At 51.3% G+C, this 23,544-nt stretch overlaps 1 protein-coding gene across 1 annotated transcript; it reads right to left on the minus strand.

The window, feature by feature from the left end:
- Positions 1-182: 182 nt before the first annotated feature.
- On the minus strand, positions 183-23,529 carry CAD (carbamoyl-phosphate synthetase 2, aspartate transcarbamylase, and dihydroorotase). The gene is made up of 44 exons (XM_042933425.1): positions 23,088-23,529; positions 22,695-22,834; positions 20,713-20,842; positions 19,459-19,601; positions 19,146-19,287; positions 18,771-18,942; positions 18,382-18,567; positions 18,086-18,198; positions 17,617-17,762; positions 17,222-17,353; positions 16,849-17,082; positions 16,494-16,715; positions 16,101-16,289; positions 15,678-15,802; positions 15,373-15,503; positions 12,500-12,612; positions 11,314-11,558; positions 10,856-11,102; positions 10,396-10,494; positions 9,984-10,208; positions 9,721-9,903; positions 9,299-9,517; positions 8,817-8,984; positions 8,038-8,220; positions 7,805-7,909; positions 7,140-7,379; positions 6,816-6,897; positions 6,361-6,527; positions 6,029-6,193; positions 5,725-5,856; positions 5,313-5,514; positions 4,762-4,952; positions 4,520-4,660; positions 4,192-4,293; positions 3,646-3,742; positions 2,980-3,024; positions 2,706-2,875; positions 2,521-2,595; positions 1,787-1,999; positions 1,485-1,610; positions 1,133-1,288; positions 944-1,045; positions 640-734; positions 183-542 (listed from the first exon to the last, which is right to left on the minus strand). Exons 1-44 carry the CDS (start codon positions 23,167-23,169, stop codon positions 440-442), a joined length of 6,678 nt encoding a protein of 2,225 aa, XP_042789359.1. The 5' UTR covers positions 23,170-23,529; the 3' UTR covers positions 183-439.
- Between the last annotated feature and the right edge of the window lie 15 nt (positions 23,530-23,544).

A 23,544-nucleotide genomic window follows, 5' to 3' on the forward strand; every position in this document is an offset into this window, starting at 1 on the left:
CCAAAGAGCCACAACTCTGAAAATGCTGAGCCCCGCTGCTCAGCCCTGGCCAGAGCCAAGAGCCTGCCCAGCAAAGCTGCTCTTGGATTTGGGCAGCTGTTCGAAATTTCCAGAAGTCCTGCCCACTACACTTCGTATTCTATACTGAAGTCAGGATACATGCAAGGAAATAGGCACTTACAAGCAGCTTAGCTATTTATTAAGTCAGTAGAAAAATGACTTTACAGGTTTGCGGTGCAATAAAGGAGATGGGGACCTACCCCCATGCTAGAGCGCTCCAGTCCAGTCCAGTGCCCAAGTGTGGTCTGCATGTGTATGTGTGAGCACGTGAGCTGCCTGGACGCCCCAGAGCATCTCCTAAGTGTGCTGCCCCCGTGGGGGGCACCAGAATCTGTGCCCAGCAGCTGGGCCTGATGAGAAGAGTCTGAGGAGCTGGGCCCTAGAAGCGGCCCAGCACAGTGGCTAACAGAGCCATGCGTATGTACATGCCGTTCTCGGCCTGGCGGAAGTAGGCTGCTCGGGGGTCTGAGTCCACCTCCACACTACAAGAGAAAGAAAACAGTTACCCCAGCCTGTCCAAGACTAAGTGTCCTCCCACAGCCAGCCCCTGGTGTATCCTCAATTTTGAAGCCGTGTCACCTTATCTCATTGACTCGAGGCATCGGGTGCATCACCACCATCTTCTTCTTGGCCCGCGTCATGATGTGGGGAGTGAGAATGAACTGGCCAAAGCACTGCGAGGCAGACGGGGGCCCTGTCAGCACCTCAGGGCCAGGGTGGCCGTAGGGCCACAAGCCTGGGTTCCTCCAGGGTTCTTTCCACACCCACATGCAGTTATCACAACTGAGAGGCCCAATCAAGCTCCTGGGGCCCAGCCTTCTTGGCCACTAGCCTGGATGCCCCGTGGCTCCAGCCCTGGCCTCGCCTCAGCCCTGGTACTCACAGCTTCATACTCCTGACTAGAGTCAAAGCGTTCCTTCTGGATTCGAGTCATGTAGAGCACATCAGTGTCAGGCAGCGCTTCCTCAATGCTCTCAAATTCCTCCTGGAGGGGGAGGCAGAGTCAGAGTGAATGCAGTGCCAGGCTCTCACTGCCCAACCCGCAGCTCCCCATGGCCTCCCAGGGCCTCACCTGCTTGGTGCCGCGGGCTGCCACAAAGGCCCGCACATTGGGTGGCATGCGCAGGCTGGGAGGTGCCACGTAGCGCAGGCTGACACGGTACTGGGTGAGCAGGCAGGCCAGGGAATGCACCGTGCGTCCATGCTTCAGGTCCCCCACCATTGTGATCTAGGGGAGGAACCCGATCACCAAGAGGGCCCCCAGATCAAGCACCTTGTCCCCCCAATTCAAAGCTTTCAGTCTCAGGATCAGGACACAGGCCTCCCTGATGCAGCATGCCTCGGAACAGAGAAGGTACTGCCCAACTGCCCCCACTCTTCAGACCTTGCCCGGGCAGGCTCCCAACCCCTGCCATTGTGCTCACCGTCATGCCATTGACAGTCCCAAGCTCCTCCCGGATGGTGAAGATGTCCAGCAGGGCCTGCGTGGGATGCTCTCCAACCCCATCGCCAGCATTGATCACTGGCCTTCGACAGTGCTTGGCTGCCAGCTGTGAAAATGGGAATAAGAAAGGAGAGCCTTGTCTTCTGCATCCCAGTGGCCCCTGCTCCCTGCCTGAGTCCCACTCTTCTTGGGTCCCCTCACCCATGTGGCCCAACCAGAGACTTGCAGTCATGTCCCTGGATCCATCCCAATCAACCCTGTCCAGTGGACAGCTGGCCTCACCTCCACGGCTCCAGGCTGGGGATGCCGAAGCACAACAACGTCGGCGTAGCAGCTCATGGTCTGCACAGAGTCAGCCAGGGATTCACCCTTTTGGACTGAAGACGTGGCTTCTGAGAAGCTGAGCACAGCGCCCCCCAGCCGGGCCATGGCTGCCGCAAAGGAACTGCTGGTCCGCGTGCTCACCTCGTAGAACATGGAGGCCATCACCTTCCCCTGTGGGGGGGAGGGCCAAGATTCAGTGTGAAAGTGTGTGTTCATCTTGGGAAAAGTATAGGCCGCTGCTTGCTTCGCCCACTTACACAGGAGGGACACTGAGAAAATTCCCTGCAAACTTCCTTGTGACCTGTCCTAACCTTGACATTTCTATTAGCATCGCTCTGAGCTAAAGGCTCTGCCACCGAAACACCGCTGGTAAACATCTGAATGAAATATTCATTCTCTGAGAGAAACAGAAACACCCCAGATCTATCCCACTGAATACATCTGCACAGAGCAAGTGACCAGATTAGCAGGCTGATGCACCGGCACTCAGGGCCTCACAAATCACCTAAATACAGGTCAGAGGAGAGCAAACATGTGGGGGTCAGGGGTCTAGGTCAGCAGGACCTTCCAGAATAAAGAAGGCAGAGCAACTTATAGTGGAGGATCTGGACTCACACAAGGTGACCTATGGCAGGAGAGGGAGATCCCTCTGACAGGGTCCTGGATCTGTAGCCCACAGCCCTGACCCTGACCTTGAGGATGTCGAGGCTCCGCTCCTTCTGGACCATCATACGCAGTGTGTGTGCCACATTGAACAGGTGAGACATCTAAAAAAGACCCCAAGTCAGCTGGAAAGGCAGTGGACCTCAGAGGTCCTAGCCCCAACTTTTCAGATTCTCAAAGCTCTGGGTGTCCCCATCCTCCCTCCCCCAGGCACCTGATCCTTGGTGAACTGCTGGACAGACAGGATATGTTGACCCACTAATGAGTGCAGCAGGGGTGAGGTCTGGGGGTGCAGCAGGCCAGGGGTCCCCAGGTTCTGGGGTGACGCCTGTCTAGGTACTGGTGGTGGAGGGTAGCAGGTGCCATCAAGGGTTCCCATGAGCTCTGCAGTGAGGGACGGGGCAGAAGAGGTGGGTCAGAGGGCTCCTCCTACAGAGGTCAGGTCAGACAGGTCCCCAAAGTGAGCGTGGGCTCTGGGGAAGTCTCACCTGGTTCAGCTGCCTTCCGAGAGGACTTTTCCTTTGGCTCTTCAGCTACAAATAGGGCAACAGGACAGATATAAGCCTGCAACTAAGGTCTGTGAAGAACCCCCATTTCCCCACACTCTGGATCATAGCGTCTGTGTTAAACCAACTCACACGACAGTAGCTATAGCAGGTTAGGGGGCAACAAGGATCAGTAGCCCTGGGGACACACCAGTGATTTCCCACAGGGGCTGCTGTGTGAGAGCAGTGGTGCCCTCCCAGGGCCCGCCCAAGTGGCAAAGGGATCCTAGGCAAGGGGAACGGCCAGGCTCACACCAACCAGTAACCTGGATTTACCCCACGTTCTGCTGCCCCGTGGGATCCCAGCTCCTGGGCGGAGGAACACAGCTGCCCACAACAAGAAAGGGCTGTGAGAAGCTGTGGGGTACCTACCTCACAGAGGGCAGACTGATTTAGGCAAAGGAAGGTACAGCAGGTCAGACTAGTAGTATGAAGGAAAGGCAGGAAGAACAGGGTAAGTGGACCAAAGTGAGGTGCTGGTGGGTGGGGGGGGGGGCTGTGAGCCCGACCCCAGTCCACCAGGGGGACATTGGGGGAAGAGAAGCCTGTCCCTACACATCTCTGAGTCCAGGTGGCCCCATCCTCCGTGTCACAGGACCCCCCTCTTACCTGGCAGACCTGGGTCAGAGGCTCGGTGGATTCGGGGAGGCAGGTGGAAGCGGCCATCGGGAAGCCCTGGGATAGCCCGGCGAGGCCTTTCGGGTGTCTGGAGAGATACAGGTCTCGCATTTTAAAAAGTACTGACCCAACTCCTCAAATTTAATTCCTCAAGAAAAGCCGAATTGCTCACTGTCCGTAGCGAGAATGGAATGGACCCTGTTCTCCATCATCTCCCCTCAGGTTCATCCCTCTGCTATACTGTTGTGGCACAGGAAGACCAACTAGCCTCCTAGAGGTGTGTGCTAGCCCTATGACAGGCTCTCAGATAAACCTCTGGTTGGGTTAATAAGGGGCTTGTGTTTCACCTAGGTAGGTAATCTCCTAAACTGAGAGTTAAGTCTATGTTTTGTAGTAGACAAAGAGATAGGTGGGGGACTCTCAGTGTCAACTACAGAGCCTTCCACCCCTAAACCACTAATTATAACACCTGTGCTGTTGGCTGTTCCTGGCCACATCCCCCAACACCCCCCTCCAGTCCCAAAGCACTGTGGATACCGTGGTTATCTCACTGGTGGCAGGGGCTGGAGGTGCGAGCTGGGGAACAACCCCCTGAGGCCACTTGCGTACATCCTGTCCGTAGCCCGGGGGCACCAGGACCTGCAGACAGAAAGCAGGAGCAGGCGAGTGAGCAGGGGGCAAAGAGCTGGACTGAGACCCTAAAGCAATGGAAGCCAGCAAAAAGGAAACACGCCCCAGGGGACCTGTGCCCACCCATGTCCAGGGCAGCTGGAGGAGGTGCTGGAACCACAGAGATGTGCCAGAGCAAGTTGACAATGGCACCAAGGAAGTCACTACTGGGATGGGGTTCAGGCCACACGCATACCTGCCCGTCAATATAGGCCACCTCGCCTCGTAGGACCACACGGCGGACGGTGCCCTTGACCTTCTGCCCTTCGAAGGGTGTCCAGTGGGCCTTGGAGAAGGGCATGTGGCTGGGGATGGTCCATTCATGCTCCAGATCCACCTGCCCAGAGTCACGGGTGATGCTAGGGTAGGGCCGCACCTTGGAACAGCTGCGGGGGATACAGAGCCGCCCACCCTCCGCAGCCGCCCACACGCCCACACCTCCACATAGGTGTCCTCCTGTGGGGGCAGGTGGAAGATCCGCCGAGGACCGTGGTGCAGCCGCTGCAGTAGGTCATCCAGAGTGAGCCGGCCCTCGCTGACAGCCGTGAGCAGCAGCGGCAGCATGGTCTCCAGCCCCGGGAAGCCTGGTGGAGGCCTGGGCCCACACTTCTCCTCCAAGGTGTGGGGGGCTGAAGGAAGAGAGCAGCACCCTCAGGCCCCATCGCCTCCACATCTGGGGAGTCACACAGGCCACCAGGATTGCACTGCCTCGCTACACGTCTCAATGCTCATCTCCTCTGGTTATTTGAAAAACAGATAAACCATGACAGCTGCCACCTTCTGGGGACTACACCTTTTACCCATGTTCTCTCATTTATAATTTTCATCATTTGCTCATTAGTTCCTTCAGGGAGCATTTATCAAGCACCCATCACAGACCAGGCACTGTGCTACAAAGGTCAAGTCCTTTGTATCCTCACAGAGCCCAGGGGCCCTGAGCTGGGGCACGAGCCCTGCTGGGCAGAAAGGTACACTGTGGGCCCTCTCACCATGATCTGAGGCGAAGCAGTCGATGACAGTCATGTTCTCCCACAGGGCCTCCACATCCTGGCGGGAGCCAAGCTCAGGCCGGACCTCGCCCTTCCCGGGCCCCAGGCGCTCCAGGTCATCGCGGCTTAGAAACAGATGGTGGGGCGCCACCTCACAGGTCACTGGCAGCCCTCGGGCCTTTGCGGCTTTAATCAGCAGGATCTGGAGGGACAGGAGATCTAGAAGGGGCCTCCCTCGTGCCCTGCCCTACAAGTCTCCACAGCCAACACCCCCTCTAGGAAAGTTACGGGGCAGACATGCTGAGGGTACTGGCTTGCTGCTCCCCACCCCCTCTGGCCCCCAAGAAGACCCTGACCTCTGGGTGTCACTGAGAAAACAGAAGGGGCACTGGGATCCCGGGTATACTCTCACCTCCTCCTTCCGTGCCACATGACATATGTGCACTGAGCGCTGGGTCAGCTGGGCCACCATGAGGATGGCGGCGACACTCTGTCGCTCCGCATGGGCGACAATGGGGAGGTGGGATGGCCATGTCTCAAAGTGCTGGGGACAGAAAGAATTTATCGGGGAGCGTGCAGAGCCCTGAATTCTCTGAGCTCATCAGAGCCCAGAGCCCTCACAGAGTTCCTGACACCTCACTGTTGTTGGTTAGCCCACTCTGTGTGGTCCTCAAGCCAGGACACTGGCTGCCTCCTCCCACGTGCCCACTCCCTACCTCCATCCACTGGGCCACGTTGTCCAGCCGAAGCTCAGAGAAGGTTTCGTTGAGGTAGAGCTTTAGCCCAGCAGCAGACCCAGCCACAGCACCCAGGGTCCCTGCATTTTCTGACGAGGCCCCAAGAAATAAGGCAAAGTCACAGCGTGCGCCAGCCTCTGCCAGCTGGGGAAGATACATATGAGATAATGAGATAAGACCCCCTGGCATCCATGCCAGCCTGGGAACCAGTGGCCTAGGCCCCTAGGCTTCTGGGAGGGCACAAGGAAGATGGGTCTGGGAGATAGGCAGAGACGTCTGGATCACCGTGAAGCAGGAGTACAAGGGCTCACCTTCTGGGCCAGGGCCAGGGCAGGGGCATCAATGATAGGGGGCCGGGTATTAGGCATGGCACACACCATGGTCACGCCCCCAGCCAAGGCAGCAGCTGTGCCTGAGGCAAAGTCCTCCTTGTGTGTCCCCCCTGGTTCCCGCAGGTGCACATGGATGTCAATCAGTCCTGGGAGAACATGGATGTGGCAAGATTAGAGGAAGGTTCACAGACACAAAGGACATCAAAGAGGTGAACTGGGGTGGTAGGAAAATGAGCAGCCACTGATACGGGTGAGAGGTGGCAAGGTCCCTCAGTCAAGGGCACAGAGGATCGTGGGAGGAAAGAGCTCAGTGAGAAAGATTCTGGCCCCCACACTCTATGCAGTCCAGGCAGGGTGTGGGTCCCACGGCCCAGATCTCTGAGCCAGATGCTACCAGTGTGCAGAAGCTGGGTTCTCCCAAAAGATGCACTTACCAGGTAGTCGCACAAGCTTTTGGGAAGTCATACAGTCAACGTGCACCTTCAAAGGAGGGGCTGGCCCAATCTGGCCTAGGGCCTGCAGGTGAAAACCACAGTCAGCTCTGATTTAAGGGCAACCCAGGAGTTGTAGGTAGGGACTGGGTTTTTGCATAAACCAGGCTCTACCTCCCAATACCCAACTTCTCTCTGTAGCCCCAAAGCCCGGTTATTACCGTAACTGCTTCATACTGAGATTTCCCAACCCCATGGCACACTCACTTCTCCCTCTTGTCCCATTAACACTGGCTGTTGCTCTCCTAGCACCCAGGTCCCAGGTACCTCTACAAACAGTTTGGTGCACTTGATATCGATGATGAGAGGCACAGAGAAGTCAGCGGCCAGGCGCCGGGTACGGTAGCCCTTGGTGACAAAGGAAGAGAGACGCCGGCCCCCAGCTCCACGCATTGACAGGTTAATCACTAGCTCAAAGTGATTCTCAGCCAGCTGCTCCAAGATGCTTCGCTGCGGTGGGCACTCACCATCCACTGCCTCCTCAAAGTGCCAGTCCACAGCTGTTACCTGTGGCCCAGAGATAAGGTCAGGGCCAACCTGAACCTGGCAGGAGTCACGAAGGACAGCAAAGGGAGGAGAGGTAGCCCAGGAACCCATGAGGAAGAGACTGAGGACCTATAGGGTGGGGACCAGGGCTGCCTCTATTTATTATTGGCAGAGTACATTCTTGATAGGAAAAACATCTACTCTATGGTTATCAAGAACTGTGCAATATGAGCCCATACATGTACATGTAGAAATAATATTCTGGAAAGAAATACACCAGAATGTTAAGAGTGATAGAGAGACTGTAAGGAAAATTTTTTCTTTGCTTTTCCATATACTCTATTTGCTCTATGCGGAATATAGAGGATTTATGCAACGACAGAAAAAGCAAGGGAACACAGAATTCTCTGGTACAAAGCAGGGGTAGGTTGCGGGAGACCCGGTACCTTGACACCATGCTCAGTGTAGAAGTCAGCAGTGCCCAGGCTGGCGTAGAGGCTGTAGCCCAGGCTCTCCAGCAGCCGCACAGTTGGGAGCAGCTCACTTTTGTTCTGAACCAAGCAGAAGGAGGATGCGGTTGTATCTCTTCTGTCTTCCACTTCAAGGTCAGCCCAGGCCCAGAGAACCAAGGGTATCTGCCCCCACCTCTCTGGGCAGCCCCCACCTCTGGATTCTGTACCTTATAGCTGCCAATGGTCAGCAAGATGTTCTTCTTGGGGATCTTAAAGCCAGTGCTTAGCATGGCCTTGAGGTAGGCCTCGCAACGGCTCTCCCCAAAGCCAGCCACTTCCCCGGTACTGGTCATCTCCACACCCAACACCACATCAGCACCCGCCAAGCGTGAGAACGAGAACTGAGGCACCTGTGGGAGCAGGATGTGAGACACCAAGGCAAGGAAGGCCCACCTCCCCTCATCAGAAGCAGCAGCCACAGTTCCTTTCCCGTGGTCTCAGCCAGACGGCAGGGTTAGCCTTGCCTGCTGCTGCTCTGCCTGTGCTCTACACCAGCAGGTGAGCTGCTTCTCAAATATAGTTCGGGTCTTCCGGCAGTTTCCACTAAGCTAATTCCTTGGCCTTGGAACACTTCCTCAACAAGCTCTGCCAATCAAACATCCTGACCACCCTTCAGGACTCCATTTAAATACCACCTCTCCCAGCCCTTCCCAGGTTACTCCTTTTGGAAGTGCCATCTCTTGTCTGTAAACTCCTATAGCATTTTAGTTTTATCTTTACTATGCAGGTTTACCATAGACTGTTCTAGAAACAAGCTATTTTTTAACCCAACTTCCCTTGTCTCCATTACTAGTGTGAGCTCTTAAAGGACAAAGACCCTTATCACCCTTGTGGCCCATGATAGGTGCTCAGTTTACATGCGGACTCACATGTGTGGTAAGTGAACTCTCTCCCACTATGTCTCCCTGCTTCTGACTGCTAACCTCAAGGTTTCAATCCTCCGTACCTTTACCCCCACGACTCCGGAGCCAGTCATGAGCCCCACAGGTTCCACTTCTTCCCCCATGATGACGCGTGTGGCCAAGGCTACTAGGTCCACACCTAGTGTCTTCGAGACGAAAGGGAAGGAGCGAGAGACACGCACGTTGCATTCGATAACTTTCAGCTGGTCATCCTAGAGCAGACAGGGATTGGTCAGACCTTCTGTAGGCTGGGCTTGCTGACACTATTCCACTGACCTGGACTCTTTCCCTCATTTACCATTCTGTGGGTAATCAACCTTGAACAGGGGAACAGGGATCAGGTTGTGAACAGACTGTCACAAACCATTACAACACCGTGGGCTCTAGCTAGGAGCCCCTTCCCTCCAGCTTTTGGGCCTACTCTGATGAGGGCAGGAGACAGTGAGTGCTCACTGGCACTGTGGCCAGCACAGAGCAAGAAGGTACTAATGCCCGTTAGTCTCTTCCTTTAGCCCCTTCTTACTACCTTGGCAATGAGCTGCAGATTGAAGGGTCCTGTGACCTGCAGCTCCTGACCCACAGCGTGCACAATGGCTTTAATCCGCTCCAGGGTTTTGGCAGTGATGTCCTGCGGTGGGGTCACCAGTGTGGCATCGCCTGAATGCACGCCTGCATTCTCCACATGCTCAGAGATGGCAATGGCTGCCACTACACCATCACGGGCCACAGCATCCACATCAATCTCCTAGTGGGGACGTGAAGGCAATGTGATGTAGGGCAGGGACCATTTTCTTCTCCCACTTGCCCCAGGAGGCTCCCTTCCTTGAAGAGCCTTGATACAACCCATCTTTCCCAGTCTTTTGTGCCTAGAAATTGTTGTAGAACCAGAGAGAGGAGTCTCCTCTGAGGCTGGGGAGCCTGCCCTCAGAGACTTGTTTGAGGCCCTACCTTAGCCTCCTGGATGAACTTGGAGATGACCACAGGGTGCTCCTTAGAGACGGCTGCTGCACTGCTCAGGAAGCGCTCCAGGTCGCCGTCAGTGTAGGCCACATTCATAGCAGCGCCACTCAGCACGTAGGAGGGGCGCACCACGCAGGGGTACCCCACTGTCTGGCAGAACTGGCGAGCAGACTAAGAAGGGTGCAGCTGGGTTGGTCACACTCACCCCTGACCGCATCTAGCCTCCAGCCCCCAACCAAGCCCCAGCCCACCTCTAGGTCACTGAGTTCCCTCCACTGAGGTTGGCTGATACCAATGGTGTCGAGGAGCCGGGAGAACTTGAAACGGTTCTCAGCCGAGTCGATGGCTTCAGGGGAAGTACCCAGCACCCGGCACTGCTGCCGATGCAGAGCCATGGCCATGTTGTTGGGCAGCTGTCCACCCATAGATAGGATCACACCTTCAGGATTCTCTAGCTCATAGATGTCCATCACCACCTTAGTGCAAGAGGAGAATCAAGTGGAGGTAGCAGGTGGTCAGGGATCTGAGCCTTCCTGCTCACTGCTTCTCACCCTCTACCCACGTCCCCTCAAACCCCACAGAGCCCAAAGAATCTTAAGTCAGCCAGCCATTCCCACTTGACCCTGGCCACCCAGGCTAACGAGCAGCCTTCAACTCTCTCACCTCAAAAGAGATCTCATCAAAGTAGAGTCGGTCACACATGTCATAGTCAGTGCTGACTGTCTCTGGGTTGTAGTTCACCATGATGGTCTTATATCCCATCTGTGAGAGGGAGGGAAATGAGATTGAACTATAAGATGGGAGGAAAAACATGGAAAAACTAAGGCAAAGCCAAAAAGCTTTCTCTGAAATAGCTGTATGGGACACCTGCCTTGGGAGGGAAGTGGGGCCAAGCACTAGAGAGACAGGTACAAAGTATTGGGAGAAAAGACACATACCCTGTGTGAGGCACAAGATGGCCTAAGGGGAGTCCCCCGCCCCTACCACCCCCACACTCTTCCCAAAGCTCTAAGCATAGCAATTAACAGAAAGTGCCAGGATTAAATGTGGGCGTAAGGCAACTGCTGGAACTGAAAGAGAATAGAACAGCAGATAAGACGGTAGGAAAGACTAGCTCTTGGACCTTTCGGAGCTGCCGGATGCAGCCCACAGCACACCAGTCAAACTCAACGCTGGAGCCTATACGGTAGACGCCAGAGCCAAGGACCAGGACGTGAGGCGTTCGAAAGGTGAGATCATGGGTGGTGCCCCAGTATGTCAGGTACAAATAATTTGTCTGGGCTGGCCACTCAGCTGCAACTGTGTCAATCTGTTTCACTGCTGGGCAGATTCCCAACTCCTGACGCAGTTTGCGAACCGCCAGCTCTGTGCTAAAGGAGAAGAAGGGTCAAAAATATAGCCCTGGTGGGGTTCAGACTTAGTAAAGGGGTGAGATCCCAGGGCAGGAATTTAAGAGGAAAACAACCCAGGGATGAAGGTCAGAAGCCTCCAAAACACCCCAATCTCTCCGAGGGCCCCTCACTGGTACCAAGATTCTCTGCCCCATATCCTCAGCCCAAGGCCCTCACCACCACCTCTGACCTCAGAACCGCAAGGGCGATCTGCTTGTCTGAGAAGCCAAGGCGCTTGGCCTGGTGTAGCAGGTCTGGGGGCAAAGGCTGTCCACGGTGCTGTTCCAGCAGCTGGGCGTGTGCTATAATCCGCTTCATCCGGTGCAGGAACCAGCGGTCGATGCGTGTGAGTTCATACAGCCGCTCCACAGAATAGCCAACCCACAGAGCAGCTGCTACCACAAAGATCCGCTTATCAGTTGGCGTCTCCAACTCCTAATGGGGAGGGCAGACAGATGGATATGGAAGGACTGCGCAGAGGGAGGAGATGTACGATTGTTAAACAAAATATTCCCAATCTATTTTTAGCACCTCATAAAGCCTGAGAGCATGAGTGACACTGTTTTAGGAAAAGACACTGCAAAAAAGGAGCCAAAGCAGCAACTCTGTAATTGCAAAAACCTGTATATAAATCCTACCTCTGCCACTTTCTGGCTGTGCAGCTAATGTATTAGCAAGTTCCACAAGCTCTCTAGGCTTGTTTCAATGTCCACAGAAACAAGTTTAAGAATATATCCTTTTTTTTTTTAAATTTTTTTTTTTTCAACGTTTTTTATTTATTTTTGGGACAGAGAGAGACAGAGCATGAACGGGGGAGGGGCAGAGAGAGAGGGAGACACAGAATCGGAAACAAGCTCCAGGCTCCGAGCCATCAGCCCAGAGCCTGACGCGGGGCTCGAACTCACGGGCCGCGAGATCGTGACCTGGCTGAAGTCGGACGCTTAACCGACTGCGCCACCCAGGCGCCCCAAGAATATATCCTTATAAGGGGCGCCTGGGTGGCTCAGTCAGCTAAGCGTCCAACTTTGGCTCGGGTCATGATCTCATGGTTTGTGAGTTCAAGCCCCACATCAGGCCCTGTGCTGACAGCTCGAAGCCTGGAGCCTGCTTCAGATTCTGTCTCCCTCTCTCTGCCCCTCCCTTGCTCACAGTCTGTCTGTCTCTCTCAAAAATAAACAAACATTATTAAAAAAAAAAAAAAAAAAAAAAAAAAAAAGAATACATCCTTATAGATGAGAGGAACCACAAAATTCTGAGCCAAGTGAAAAATGCAAATGTCTAGTAATGACTGTTGCTATTAATGGTAACATGTCCACAGACTGGGGACAGAGGAGGGTCCATTTCAGGGGTGTTGCCAGGGGAAGAGAGCCACTTACCATGTCACTGACCGGCTTTACTGTGTGATCAAAGCCCACACAGTTCTCATCTACCATGCGAAGAGCCTTCTGGAAGGCTTCCTCAAAAGAACGCCCAATGCCCATGACTTCACCTGGAGGAACAGGATGTGAAAACTGAGGCCCTGGAGGTAGGAGGTTCCTATGTCTATGATTTAGTCAAGATTCTGGAAGATTCTCAGGACAAGAACCAAAGCAGCGGTATGTATCGTGTTTTGTTATTGAGCAATCTTAAACTGGAACTTCTCTCCTTACCATTTTCTGTTTTGTGTTTATTACGGACTATGAAATTAAGATGCCTAAAATGGACATGTGGATACTAGAAACAGTGCAGCTGATCACAGTGGCCCAACCACTGATAGCTATCCAGTTATGTGCTTTATTCCTATTATGATGACACCATCTGGGATCAGTCTCATCCTTTAAAACTTTTCAACAGTCTGAATAATAGGAAGATGATCCCACTGCTCTTTGAACCCATCCAGAAATAATCACATTCACAACTCTCATTTTAGAGTATTCCTTCCTGGACTTCTTTCAAATATATGTTTTATATATGACTATAATACACATACGATTTCTATCATGCTTTTTCCTTTATCATAACCATGTTCCCACACTGCTTTGTGACCTTATTACCGGCAGTTTAATTCCTGCATGATTTACCATAACTTAACTACTCACTTACGGAAGGACACCTAGCTTTGAAGTGTTCATCCTTCTAAGTGAGGCTGTGAGTTCTTCAGTGCTTTGGGTTATTTCCTTAGGATAAACTTGCAGAAGTACAGGAGAAATAGGTAAGAATTTTCTGGGTCTTAATAAGTATTACTTGCTTCACAGAAGTTTATACTTACAAGTGTAAGTTTCACCATCTTCTAAGAAGTACATATAATCGTTTTAAACAATTTTTCTCTTAAATTTGCTCATTTTAGCTAGGTTTCTATTTATTAATAAAAGGGAACTCCCCTCTCCCTACAACTCCCCAGATTTGCTTATTGATTTCCTCGTCCACAAAGTTTTATAATGTCCTCTGACGATTTACCCTAGGATCGTCTTACCAATTGTGTTTTCTTTCTTTCTTTTTTTACTAACTGTATTTTTCTATTTACAATCCTAATTGTTTCTTCAAAAGAACTTTAAAACACTAAAATGCTAATAGCAGTGTTAAGGAAGAGAATGATAAATGATTTTGTTCAATTCCTTTGTAATATGGTTTTATTGTAAATGCTTATTTTGAGTAAGAGAGATACCCAACATATTCACATATACATGCCTAGGAAGATTCTGGAATCATATATATACCCAAATAATCCCTGTGTAACAAGACTATAGAGGATTACTCTTTTTTGGTTCAACTACTTTACTAATTTCTCAATGGTTCATGTATCTTACTTGCACGATAAAAGTCACAAAAAGTTATCAAAGAAGATCATGTTCTAAGAACACCTGAATAGATATAAAACATTAAACATGTCATCTGGGGATTAATCTTTATCCTATTTTCAGTCCACTTCTTTTACCAACAATTTAATTATGGCTTTATTCCCATGTTTATCGTAATTTTCACACAACAGGAATTCATCTCCAGAAGGAACAAGTTGGCAGTCTTGTAAGATTTCTAAAAATTCCAAAATGATATCTGAGCTTACTTAGACTTGCTTGTTTAAAGGCTACTATTGATGGGGTGCCTGAGTGGCTCAGTTGGTTAAGCCTCCGACTCCAGCTCAGGTCATGATCTCATGGTTCGTGAGTTCGAGCCCCGCGTCAGGCTCTGGGCTGACAGCTCAGAGCCTGGAGCCTGCTTCAGATTCTGTGTCTCCCTCTGTCTGTCCCTTGGCTGCTTGCACTCTGTCTCTCGCGTTATCTCAAAAATAAATACACGTTAAAAAATATATATAAAAAAATAAATAAATAAAGGCTACTATTGCTGTAAATGGAAATTTGCAACACAATGAAATGCTCTTATCCTTGGCTGGTGGCACTGTGGTATGTGAAATGCTTGCTTTGGTTGAAACGTTTTAGAACAGTCTACCGTGACTTAAAGGGACGTTACAGGAAAGCGTATTAACTCAATTCCAGCATACTCTACCACTGCTTGCATGCTGTTCGCTACTAAATTTCCTTGTTTTTATGAAAAAGGGCTCTGATGTTCTGCTCTGATCTTAAACATGTTAAAAAATTTGGGGGGTGATCATGGCAGAAAGTACCCAGAGAAGCTGATAGGCGTTAACGACAACTGCCACTGTGCTAACTTGGATATACAAGGGTTCACAAAACAACAGGCATCATTTCCCTGAAGCATCAGTATTTAAAGTCACATGGAGAACAAACTGTCACTGGCATTAACAACCTAGTGACGAGGCCGTGGGCAAAATGCAATGCAAGGCTGTGGGTAGAATTTCATGAAACTGGTCTTGCCGATGACAGGCAACATAGTAGGACAGAGGTGCACATAACTAGCAACCGGATCTAGTTTTCAGTTCTTGGCTCTACCCTCTACTCAGCCATGTCACCTTCCTTCTGCGGGTACCTCAGTTTACTTATTTGTAAACCAAGAGAGAGGAGATAGTTTGATGGCCATCACCCCATCACAGAGATTCTGACAGATGGCGGGGGAGTGGAGGTGGCATGTGTATTCTGGCACAGATTTCCAGATGCCTTTGATTCCCGCTCTTGATGAGGACCACGGAGTTTGAAACGTCCCAGTTCTGAGAAACTATGTTCCCAAGCTGCCGCTAATATAGGATCTGAAAGCCTATGCCAGGGAACTAACTTATGATATTCTAGATTCTTAGGACTGCTGGGACCCCATAGAGTGACCTGGGGAAGGGTTTCTTGGGGCACGTCTCACTCACCGACGCTCTTCATGCAGCTCCCGATCTTTGTGCTGACACGGAGGAACTTGCTGAGGTCCCAGCGAGGGATCTTTACCACACAATAATCCAGGCTAGGTTCAAAAGCCGCTGTTCCCCCTGTCACTGAGTTCCTGGGAGCCGTCACGTGGAGGTGTCAGGACAGAGTGGGAGACGTAGAGTGAGCTTCCAGATAGCTTCCTCTGACCCCACACATCCAGGCCAGTATCTTTTTTAAATTCCTTGTCCCATGAATGTTTTCTTCAGCTCCCCTCCCCATCTCTGTGATCTTTTCCCCACCCTTGTACCTGAGCTCAGGTAGAGGGATGCCCAACGCTAGCTTCGCTGCCACATAGGCCAGTGGATAACCTGTGGCCTTACTGGCCAGGGCAGAGCTTCGAGAGAGCCTGGCATTCACTTCAATGATGTAATACTGCAAAAAGACAGAGAGACAGAGACAGAGACAGAGACAGAGAGAGAGAGAGAGAGACATCAGATAACTGGCCCAAAAGGCCCACCTAGGAGAGGTATTAGAAGGGCCAGAAAACTAAGCCCTCTCCAAAGGCACAGATAGCAAAAGCACCACCCCCATCCCAGTCCAACCTTACCACAGACAATCCTGACTTCTACTTCAAGGTCTGTAGGGCCAAAGAGTCCCCTGGCCTCAAGGACCCAAAATTATGGATGGAGATCCAACAGCTAGAATATCAGCTCCAGGGCTAGAGTCTCACCTGCTCAGACTCGGGGTTCAAGGCGTACTGCACATTGCATTCCCCGACGATTCCAAGGTGCTGGGTCACCTTGATGGCTGTCTGCCGCAGTAGCTGGTATTCCCTGTCATTCAGTGTCTGGCTTGGAGCCACGACTATGGATTCTCCAGTGTGGATGCCCAATGGGTCCAAATTCTCCATGTTACACACCTGTGAAAGAAGGATCCCGTGGAGGTCACTGCCAAAGAAAGTCAAGAGAGGCAAGAGGCTGCATCCCAGGGTCCTGTTGCTTTTGGGGCAGTACCCATTCTGGGTCTGAGGGACATCGAACCCTCAAAGATCTCAGCTCTGACCTCTGCTCTTACTGGAGCTCACACTGCCTGACATTACTCCCAGCCCACCTCCATCACTCACCGTGACACAGTTGCCATAGGCATCTCTCACCACTTCGTACTCAATCTCCTTCCATCCCTTCAGGGACTTATCTACCAGCACTTGGCTAGTATGGGCAAAAGCTGGGGCCACAAGAGCAGAGAGCTCCTCCCTGTTGGAGGCAAAGCCAGAGCCCAGGCCACCCAGGGCAAAGGCCGCACGAACCAGCACAGGATATCCCAGCCGCTCAGCAGCTGCCTGGGCCTGTAACGAGCAGAAGAGATGAACACAGTGATCAGGCCTCGACTGCTTGCTGCATAGAGGGTTCCTGGCCCCAGAGAAAATAAGACACAAAGAAAATGACATCATTCCACCTTCCCCCAACCGCCCCTCGAACCTGTTCAAGAGAATTTGCCGCCTCACTGGGGGCCACATGCTCTCCAATCTCTGCCATCCTGGAGGCAAATGCCCGCCGATCTTCAGTCAGTTCAATGGTTTCCACAGGTGTGCCCAGGACCCGGACCCCATACCGAGCTAACACTCCAGCCTTGGTTAGCTCCACACCACAATTCAGAGCTGTCTGGCCCCCAAAAGTCAGTAAGATGCCATCTGGGCGCTCATTACGGATCACCTGAGGGAGAAGAGGAATAACAAACGTTAGGACCTTGGGGGTATAGAGTGGATCAAAGAAGTTTAGAAACCCAGAGTGACCACAGAATACCCCTGCCCACGTGGGTCCCTTCCTCAGTCCAGCCTTATGCCAGTCATACCTGGGTTACATAGTGAGGTGTTATGGGAAGGAAATAGACTTTGTCAGCCAGCCCCTGGGAAGTCTGCACTGTGGCAATGTTGGGGTTTATCAGCAACGTCTGGATGTTTTCCTCCTTCAGGGCCTTAATCGCCTAGGGAGACAAAAATGGCGTACCAGCCTCACCTACAGAAGGAAGACTACCAAGTCTGAAACCACCAACGTGTCTCTCCCTTCCTGTACTCCCAGTCTCTCATAACCAACTCCTTTTCCTTAGCACCTCACCTTTCTGAACATTCCCCAGATCTCCTGATTCATTCTCTCCCTACAACCAATGTTTATGCCTCAGCCCTCTCCTCAAGACCATCCGTTCCTGAGGGTCACACACCCAGAGGGGCAGGGATGGACATGCTTTACCTGAGAGCCTGAGTAGTCAAACTCCCCAGCTTGGCCAATGGAGAGGCCCCCAGAGCCCAGGATCAGAACCTTTCGTGGTGGTGGAAGCCCAGAGCCTGGGGTGGGAATCCCAGGGGGACAGAGGCGCTCAACCAGCCGCTCTCGAACTGTGGAGGCAAAGAAAGTCATAAATGTTAGAGCTGAACGAGACCTGAGAGACCTGTATTAACTCCCACACTTTACAGAAGAATTCAAAACAGGTCATCCCTCTAATGAGTGGCAGACATGGGACAACGACCCAGGGCTCTTGACTCTGGAGCTCCTTTCAGTAGAAGAAGTAAATGAATCATCTTGGTTTGGTTGCTTTCCCACCTCATCCCCTTAACCTTCCAAACAGATCTCAGTTTCCTAGGGCATGCCCATTTTATGCCCATCCTGGAGCCAACCCTGTTCTTACTTCTACTTAGTTCTACAAAACTAAGGGGCTTACCTGTCTGGCCCCCGGGGTTCCCAGCTGTGGCTTCTTTCACAGTTTCCAGAAAGATATCAAAAAGCAGCTCCATATCTGAAGGACCAGCTTGGTGCTCTGGGTGAAACTGGACACTGTTGAAGAGATGGGATCACGAAATCTGCCACTATCCCTGACTTGGGAACTGGTAGTCTTGGAAGCGGGCATCAGGATAGACGAATGGGGCCCACTGTTGCGCTTCCTTTTTTGATCTTCAAGACCCCGGGGCTTCCAAGCTGTACAGATCCAGTCACCCTGCCGGAATCACTCTAGCTCACCTGAAGAAGGGCAGGCTGTCATGTACAATGCCTTCATTGGAACGATCATTGGCGTTGGTAAAGAGAGGAAGCCAGCCGGCTGGCAGTGAGTCTGTTTCCACAGCAAACCCATGGTTCTGGGATGTCAGAAAGCAGCGCCCAGAGCCCACTAGCAAGCATGGCTGATTATGGCCTCGGTTCCCATATCTGGAGATGGAAGCACACTGAGTCACAGGCCCTCTTCACCCTCCCTTCACCATTGTACCAAACCCAGCTTTTGTTGAGCTTAGGACCCTCACCAGCCCCTGCTCCTGTTTCAACACTAACGAACACCAACTCTATTCCCATCCCCAAGACTCCCCACCGCTCATGTCAGTAGTTCAGGCCCTTCCTCTCCCCACAAGTCCCACCTCATCTTGTATGTCTTGGCCCCAATGGCTAAGGCCAACAGCTGGTGTCCCAGACAGATCCCGAAGACAGGTCGGGGATCAGGCTCAGATAAGACACGGCTCAGTGTGGATACCACACTGGGATAGGAGGCGGGGTCACCAGGGCCATTACTCAGGAAGACACCCTCATACTCTGGAGTGGGCAGAAAAGATGATGTCAAAACCAGTAGTTTAACCAGAGAGACAAACTTGCAGCCTTTCCTTACCATCAGAGCAAAAGCCCTGATCTCTGTCTCCTTCCCTGCAACTCATGTTGACTTATAGCGACTGGACCAAGGGACAGATCTTCCACCCAAGCTACCTGTCTGTAGCCCTATACACGCCCCAGCTACTCACCCTGGCTGTCTAATGCATGGTCCCACGGTACCACAGTGACCTCAGCTCCACGCTGGCACAGACATCGGATCTGATTGTACTTGAGACCACAATCCAAAGCAAGGATCCGAGGGGTGCCCCCTGCATTGAAGACCCGTGGAGCCTGAAGAATAAAGGGCAAGAGCGGGCAGTTGTAATCAATGAGTATAGATATACACACACCAACCCCTGCCTTTGAGGCCTCTTCTGATTTGCCCTCAAGTGTTTACCCGTTAGGAACAGAATAAAACTGATGTGCTATAGCTTGCAACATTTTCCCACTCTACCTCTGTACCTTAATCGAGACCTCTGGCACCAGGGGGCGGGCATTGGGGTCCAAGAATGGCAGGGCTGAAGGCTCTGTTCCATCTTGGACCAGCTTTCCCAGCAGAGACCCTTGCTCTCTCAACTTCTTAGTCAGCTCCCGAGTATCCACTCCTGTCAAAATAGCACACTCTCAGAGATCACACTCCCCCAACTCAGTCATGCATGAGGTTAGACTTTCAGGAGCACTGCATTCCAGAGCCCTGAGTCACACACAGCTGTTCTATGGGCATCAAAATCCTGGGCCATCCTGATGGAAGTACACTACCATGAAGTATTCTTGCTAAAAATATCACATCTGAATTGAACCATGACTTCTAGATTTGTTTACAGAAAATAATATCAGGAGACAAAAGAACACACTAAACAACACTACAGGAACGTAATTGACAAAATGCAGCTTGTGGGATACTCTAAAGGAAAACCAACTTGTTTTTGTCAAGTGGGTTACAATACCCATAAATTAGACATACCAACCAAATGCAATATATGAATCTTATTTAGATCCAAATTCAAATAAGCAATAAAAAACATTTAGATAATAGACAAATCTATAAATATCGCCTGAATATTTAGAAATTATTGTTACTTATTTAAAGGTACCATAATGTTATTGTGGCTCTTTTATTTTTTTTTAATATTTTTAAATGTTTATTTATTTCTGAGACAGAGACAGACAGAGCATGAGTGGGGGAGGGTCAGAGAGAGAGGGAGACACAGAATCCGAAGCAGGCTCCAGGCTCTGAGCCGTCAGCACAGAGCCCGACGCGGGGCTCGAACTCACGAACCGTGAGATCATGACCTGAGCCGAAGTCGGTCGCTCAACCGACTGAGCCACCCAGGCGCCCCTGTGGCTCTTTTAAAAACGACTCCTTTTTCATAGATTAGTGAACTATTTGTGGCTGAAATGATACAACGATGGAGACCTGCGTCAAAATAATTAGGGGGGTTCTAGTCATGGTGGTGCAGTTAAGTTTAGTCCTCAGTTAATGATTACAGAAGCTGGGGGTTCATTATATTCTTCTTTCCTTTTGTATGTACAAAATTTTCCATTTGAGTGAGAACTCAGTTCTTTCTCCAATTCCCAGACCCTACTCTAAACCTTCCAAATCTGATACATTCTATCACAACCTCAGACTGGAGTCCCAGTAGTGCAAAAGAGATCTCCATTCTTTCCATCCAGGCACCTGTGTTCTGCCCGGGCACAACTGTGCTAGCACCGTACCTTGCAGGCCAGGTATGCCATGCTGTTCCAGCCACTGATGCAGGGTGTGGGTGGCGCTCCAGTGGCTGGGTGTGGGGCAGCACTCTCCCACCACCAGTCCTGCCACATGGATCCCTGAGGATTCAAACCACTGTCGACGGAACGAAGAGAGCATGAGGGGCCGAGGGCCACACATCTTCCTATCTTCTTTTCCCAACGTACGGCTGAGACCCTACACTTCACCCCCACTGAATAAATGACCCAGTCATTCCTTTAACACAGCAAGCATCTCCTGCTTTTGTCCTTTCCCAACAATGTTGTTCCTCATATGAAACACCAAAAGCTGGGCCCTGATTAATAACTGAAAATATTTTCCTTCCCTTCCTTTTCTTTAGTCCAAAACTGAGATTACAAATCCTACTTCTGTGAAGATACCACCCCCTCACTCACTGCAGTTTGTGCCTCCTCCTTAGGGCTCACCTAAACTCACTGTTTCTATTGTTCTTGCTACTTACATTGTATCGTATATGTGTTTGTGTGTCTTCCTCACCAAACTGTGAACTCAGCAAGAACAAGGTGGCTGACACACAGTAGCAGTCAACAAACATTTACAGAGTGCCCACTCAGTGCCAGGCATTGTAACAGATGTTGGGGGAGGAGCAGTGAGTATGCAAAAAGACAAGATCCCTGTCCTTACCATATGAATTTACTACTTAGGGAGCCTGAAAATTAACAAAGTAACGTGCAAATAAACAAGATCACAATTACAGAATGTGGTAAAAACAGAAAATAAGATAGGTGCACAATACCTCATCAAATAAAAATAAAGGTTCAGGGTACAACGCTAGGCATGATTCTACCCCCCCTCCCTGTAAGGGATAATAATACTAATAAAGTTAACATAAATTTGCTACCCAGTAGATAAACATTTAATAATTAAAGAGAAAAGTGGGTCATTTACATGGGAGGGAATGGTATATTTAAATCACATCTGTTTAGTGGTAGAGGTTTAAAAGAAAATGGATGTTGAGACTGTTCTTTACGGATCTGAAGGAGAGTTTGGCAGAACCCTCCATGGCCAGGAAGACAAGTCTGCATATGGACAGGTGCATTCACAGCACACGTGCCACAAAAGTATCCATGGTGGGCTAGAGGCTCTAGGAGGCCTTACTCACCCTGGTTCTGTCATGGGCCTCAATTCTGCAGGTTTATAAACTCTCATTTTGTCAGTGTGTCTACAGCTAACAAAGCTAAAAACTGCCATATGTTAACCAACATACTGCATTATAAACCAGAATGCAGTGTACTTACAGATCTGTGATAAGGAATGGTCCTTTCACTCCTTATCTCGAGTTCCCTCTCCTAAATGTCAGGGTGAATTAAGGAATTAAAGGCCCACTAAGCGTGGAAAACCAGAACAAAATGAGTTTTGAGGAATACTGTATCTAGGCTGCAGTGATTTCCACTATTAATCTCTGTGGACTTTTTTCATTACTTTAATTTCCACAGCACAACTTAGTTTCCAAATTCCAGAGGAGGAGGAATAGGTGGAACCTCACTGTGGGAGGAGACTGAGTCTTCTTATCTAGAGATAAGAACTCCACTGAAAAGTGGCAAAAAAAATGAGTCAAGGCAAGGAAAGTAGGTTTACAAGACGATTACCAACTTGGTTTGGTAGGTGAACTGGGACCCACAGCCACTGAGAAGGGTGTGGCCCTAATTTCCAGTCTCTTTCCTACTATGTATTTTAAAGCATTCCTCCCATCACACCACTGTTAAGAAATCTTCACTGGTTCCTTACCAAAATCCAGACTCTTTGGCTTGGCCTCCAGCACTGTGCCTCTTACGGTACTTAAGCTGTGGGTAGTACTTGTATTATCACTTCAGTGTGTATCTTTGTTCTCTGCAGGATGCCTAACTTAATGTCAATGTCTTCACTTGACTAACAGTTAATAACCACTGATTTGAAAAGATAAAGTACAGAAAGCATTGGGTGTGGCTACCTTACTGAGACCGAACTCATCCGTTTCATCTGCAGGGATGCCATAGTTGCCGATCAGAGGATATGTCAGCACTAAGATTTGTGCTTTGTAGGAAGGGTCAGTAAGGGCCTCGGGGTAGCCGACCATGCCGGTTTGAAACACTGCAAGAAAGAGGCAGGGCTGGGGCTTGGGCAGGACACCCTTCCCACCACTGCCCTGAGCGATGACAATGCCCCAGCGGAGGCTGCCTTGACCTTGAGGGATAAAAGGGGCTAGGGTGGGGACACGGGCACCAAATGGGGGTGGGAGGCTGGGTGTGCAGGCGGGAAAATGGCGGGTTTGGGCAGGGCAGGTTGGGCAGAGAGGGGCAGCAGAGAGTGGGATGAGGTCGGCAGCCGGCCCGAGCTTGCTTACCCACTTCACCGGCAGTCGACACAGCGGCCCCAAAGGGCTGGCCCCGCAGGACCGACCCATCCTCCAACATCAGGGCCGCCATGGGAACGGAGCTCAGAGGCGGGGGCGAGCACAGAGAAGCGGGAAACGCAGCAAGCCCCAGCCGATGCTAGAACCACGTGAGGTCGGCGCGCCAGGAGTCGGTCCACGTGGCTAACCGCGCTGGTGGCTGGAGCGCGGGCCGCGGAAGACGCAGGAGCTCCCGGCGCGCTGGGCGGCCGCAGACTGCGGCGGCGCGAGCTGCCGGCAGCGTGAAGGGCGGGGCCGAGCACGTAAGAGGGCGGGGCCAAGTTAACTTCGGCGTGGTGGGCGTCTCCTCTCCCCGCCCTCCCCAACACCGCCCCACCGCAAAGACCCGGGAAACCTGAAAAACAACCGACTAGTCCAAAGCACTCTCTCCCACTCCAAGAAACACACA

This window comes from Panthera leo, chromosome A3 (genome assembly GCF_018350215.1).
Source record: "Panthera leo isolate Ple1 chromosome A3, P.leo_Ple1_pat1.1, whole genome shotgun sequence".
In the NCBI taxonomy this organism is placed as follows: Eukaryota; Metazoa; Chordata; class Mammalia; order Carnivora; family Felidae; genus Panthera; species Panthera leo.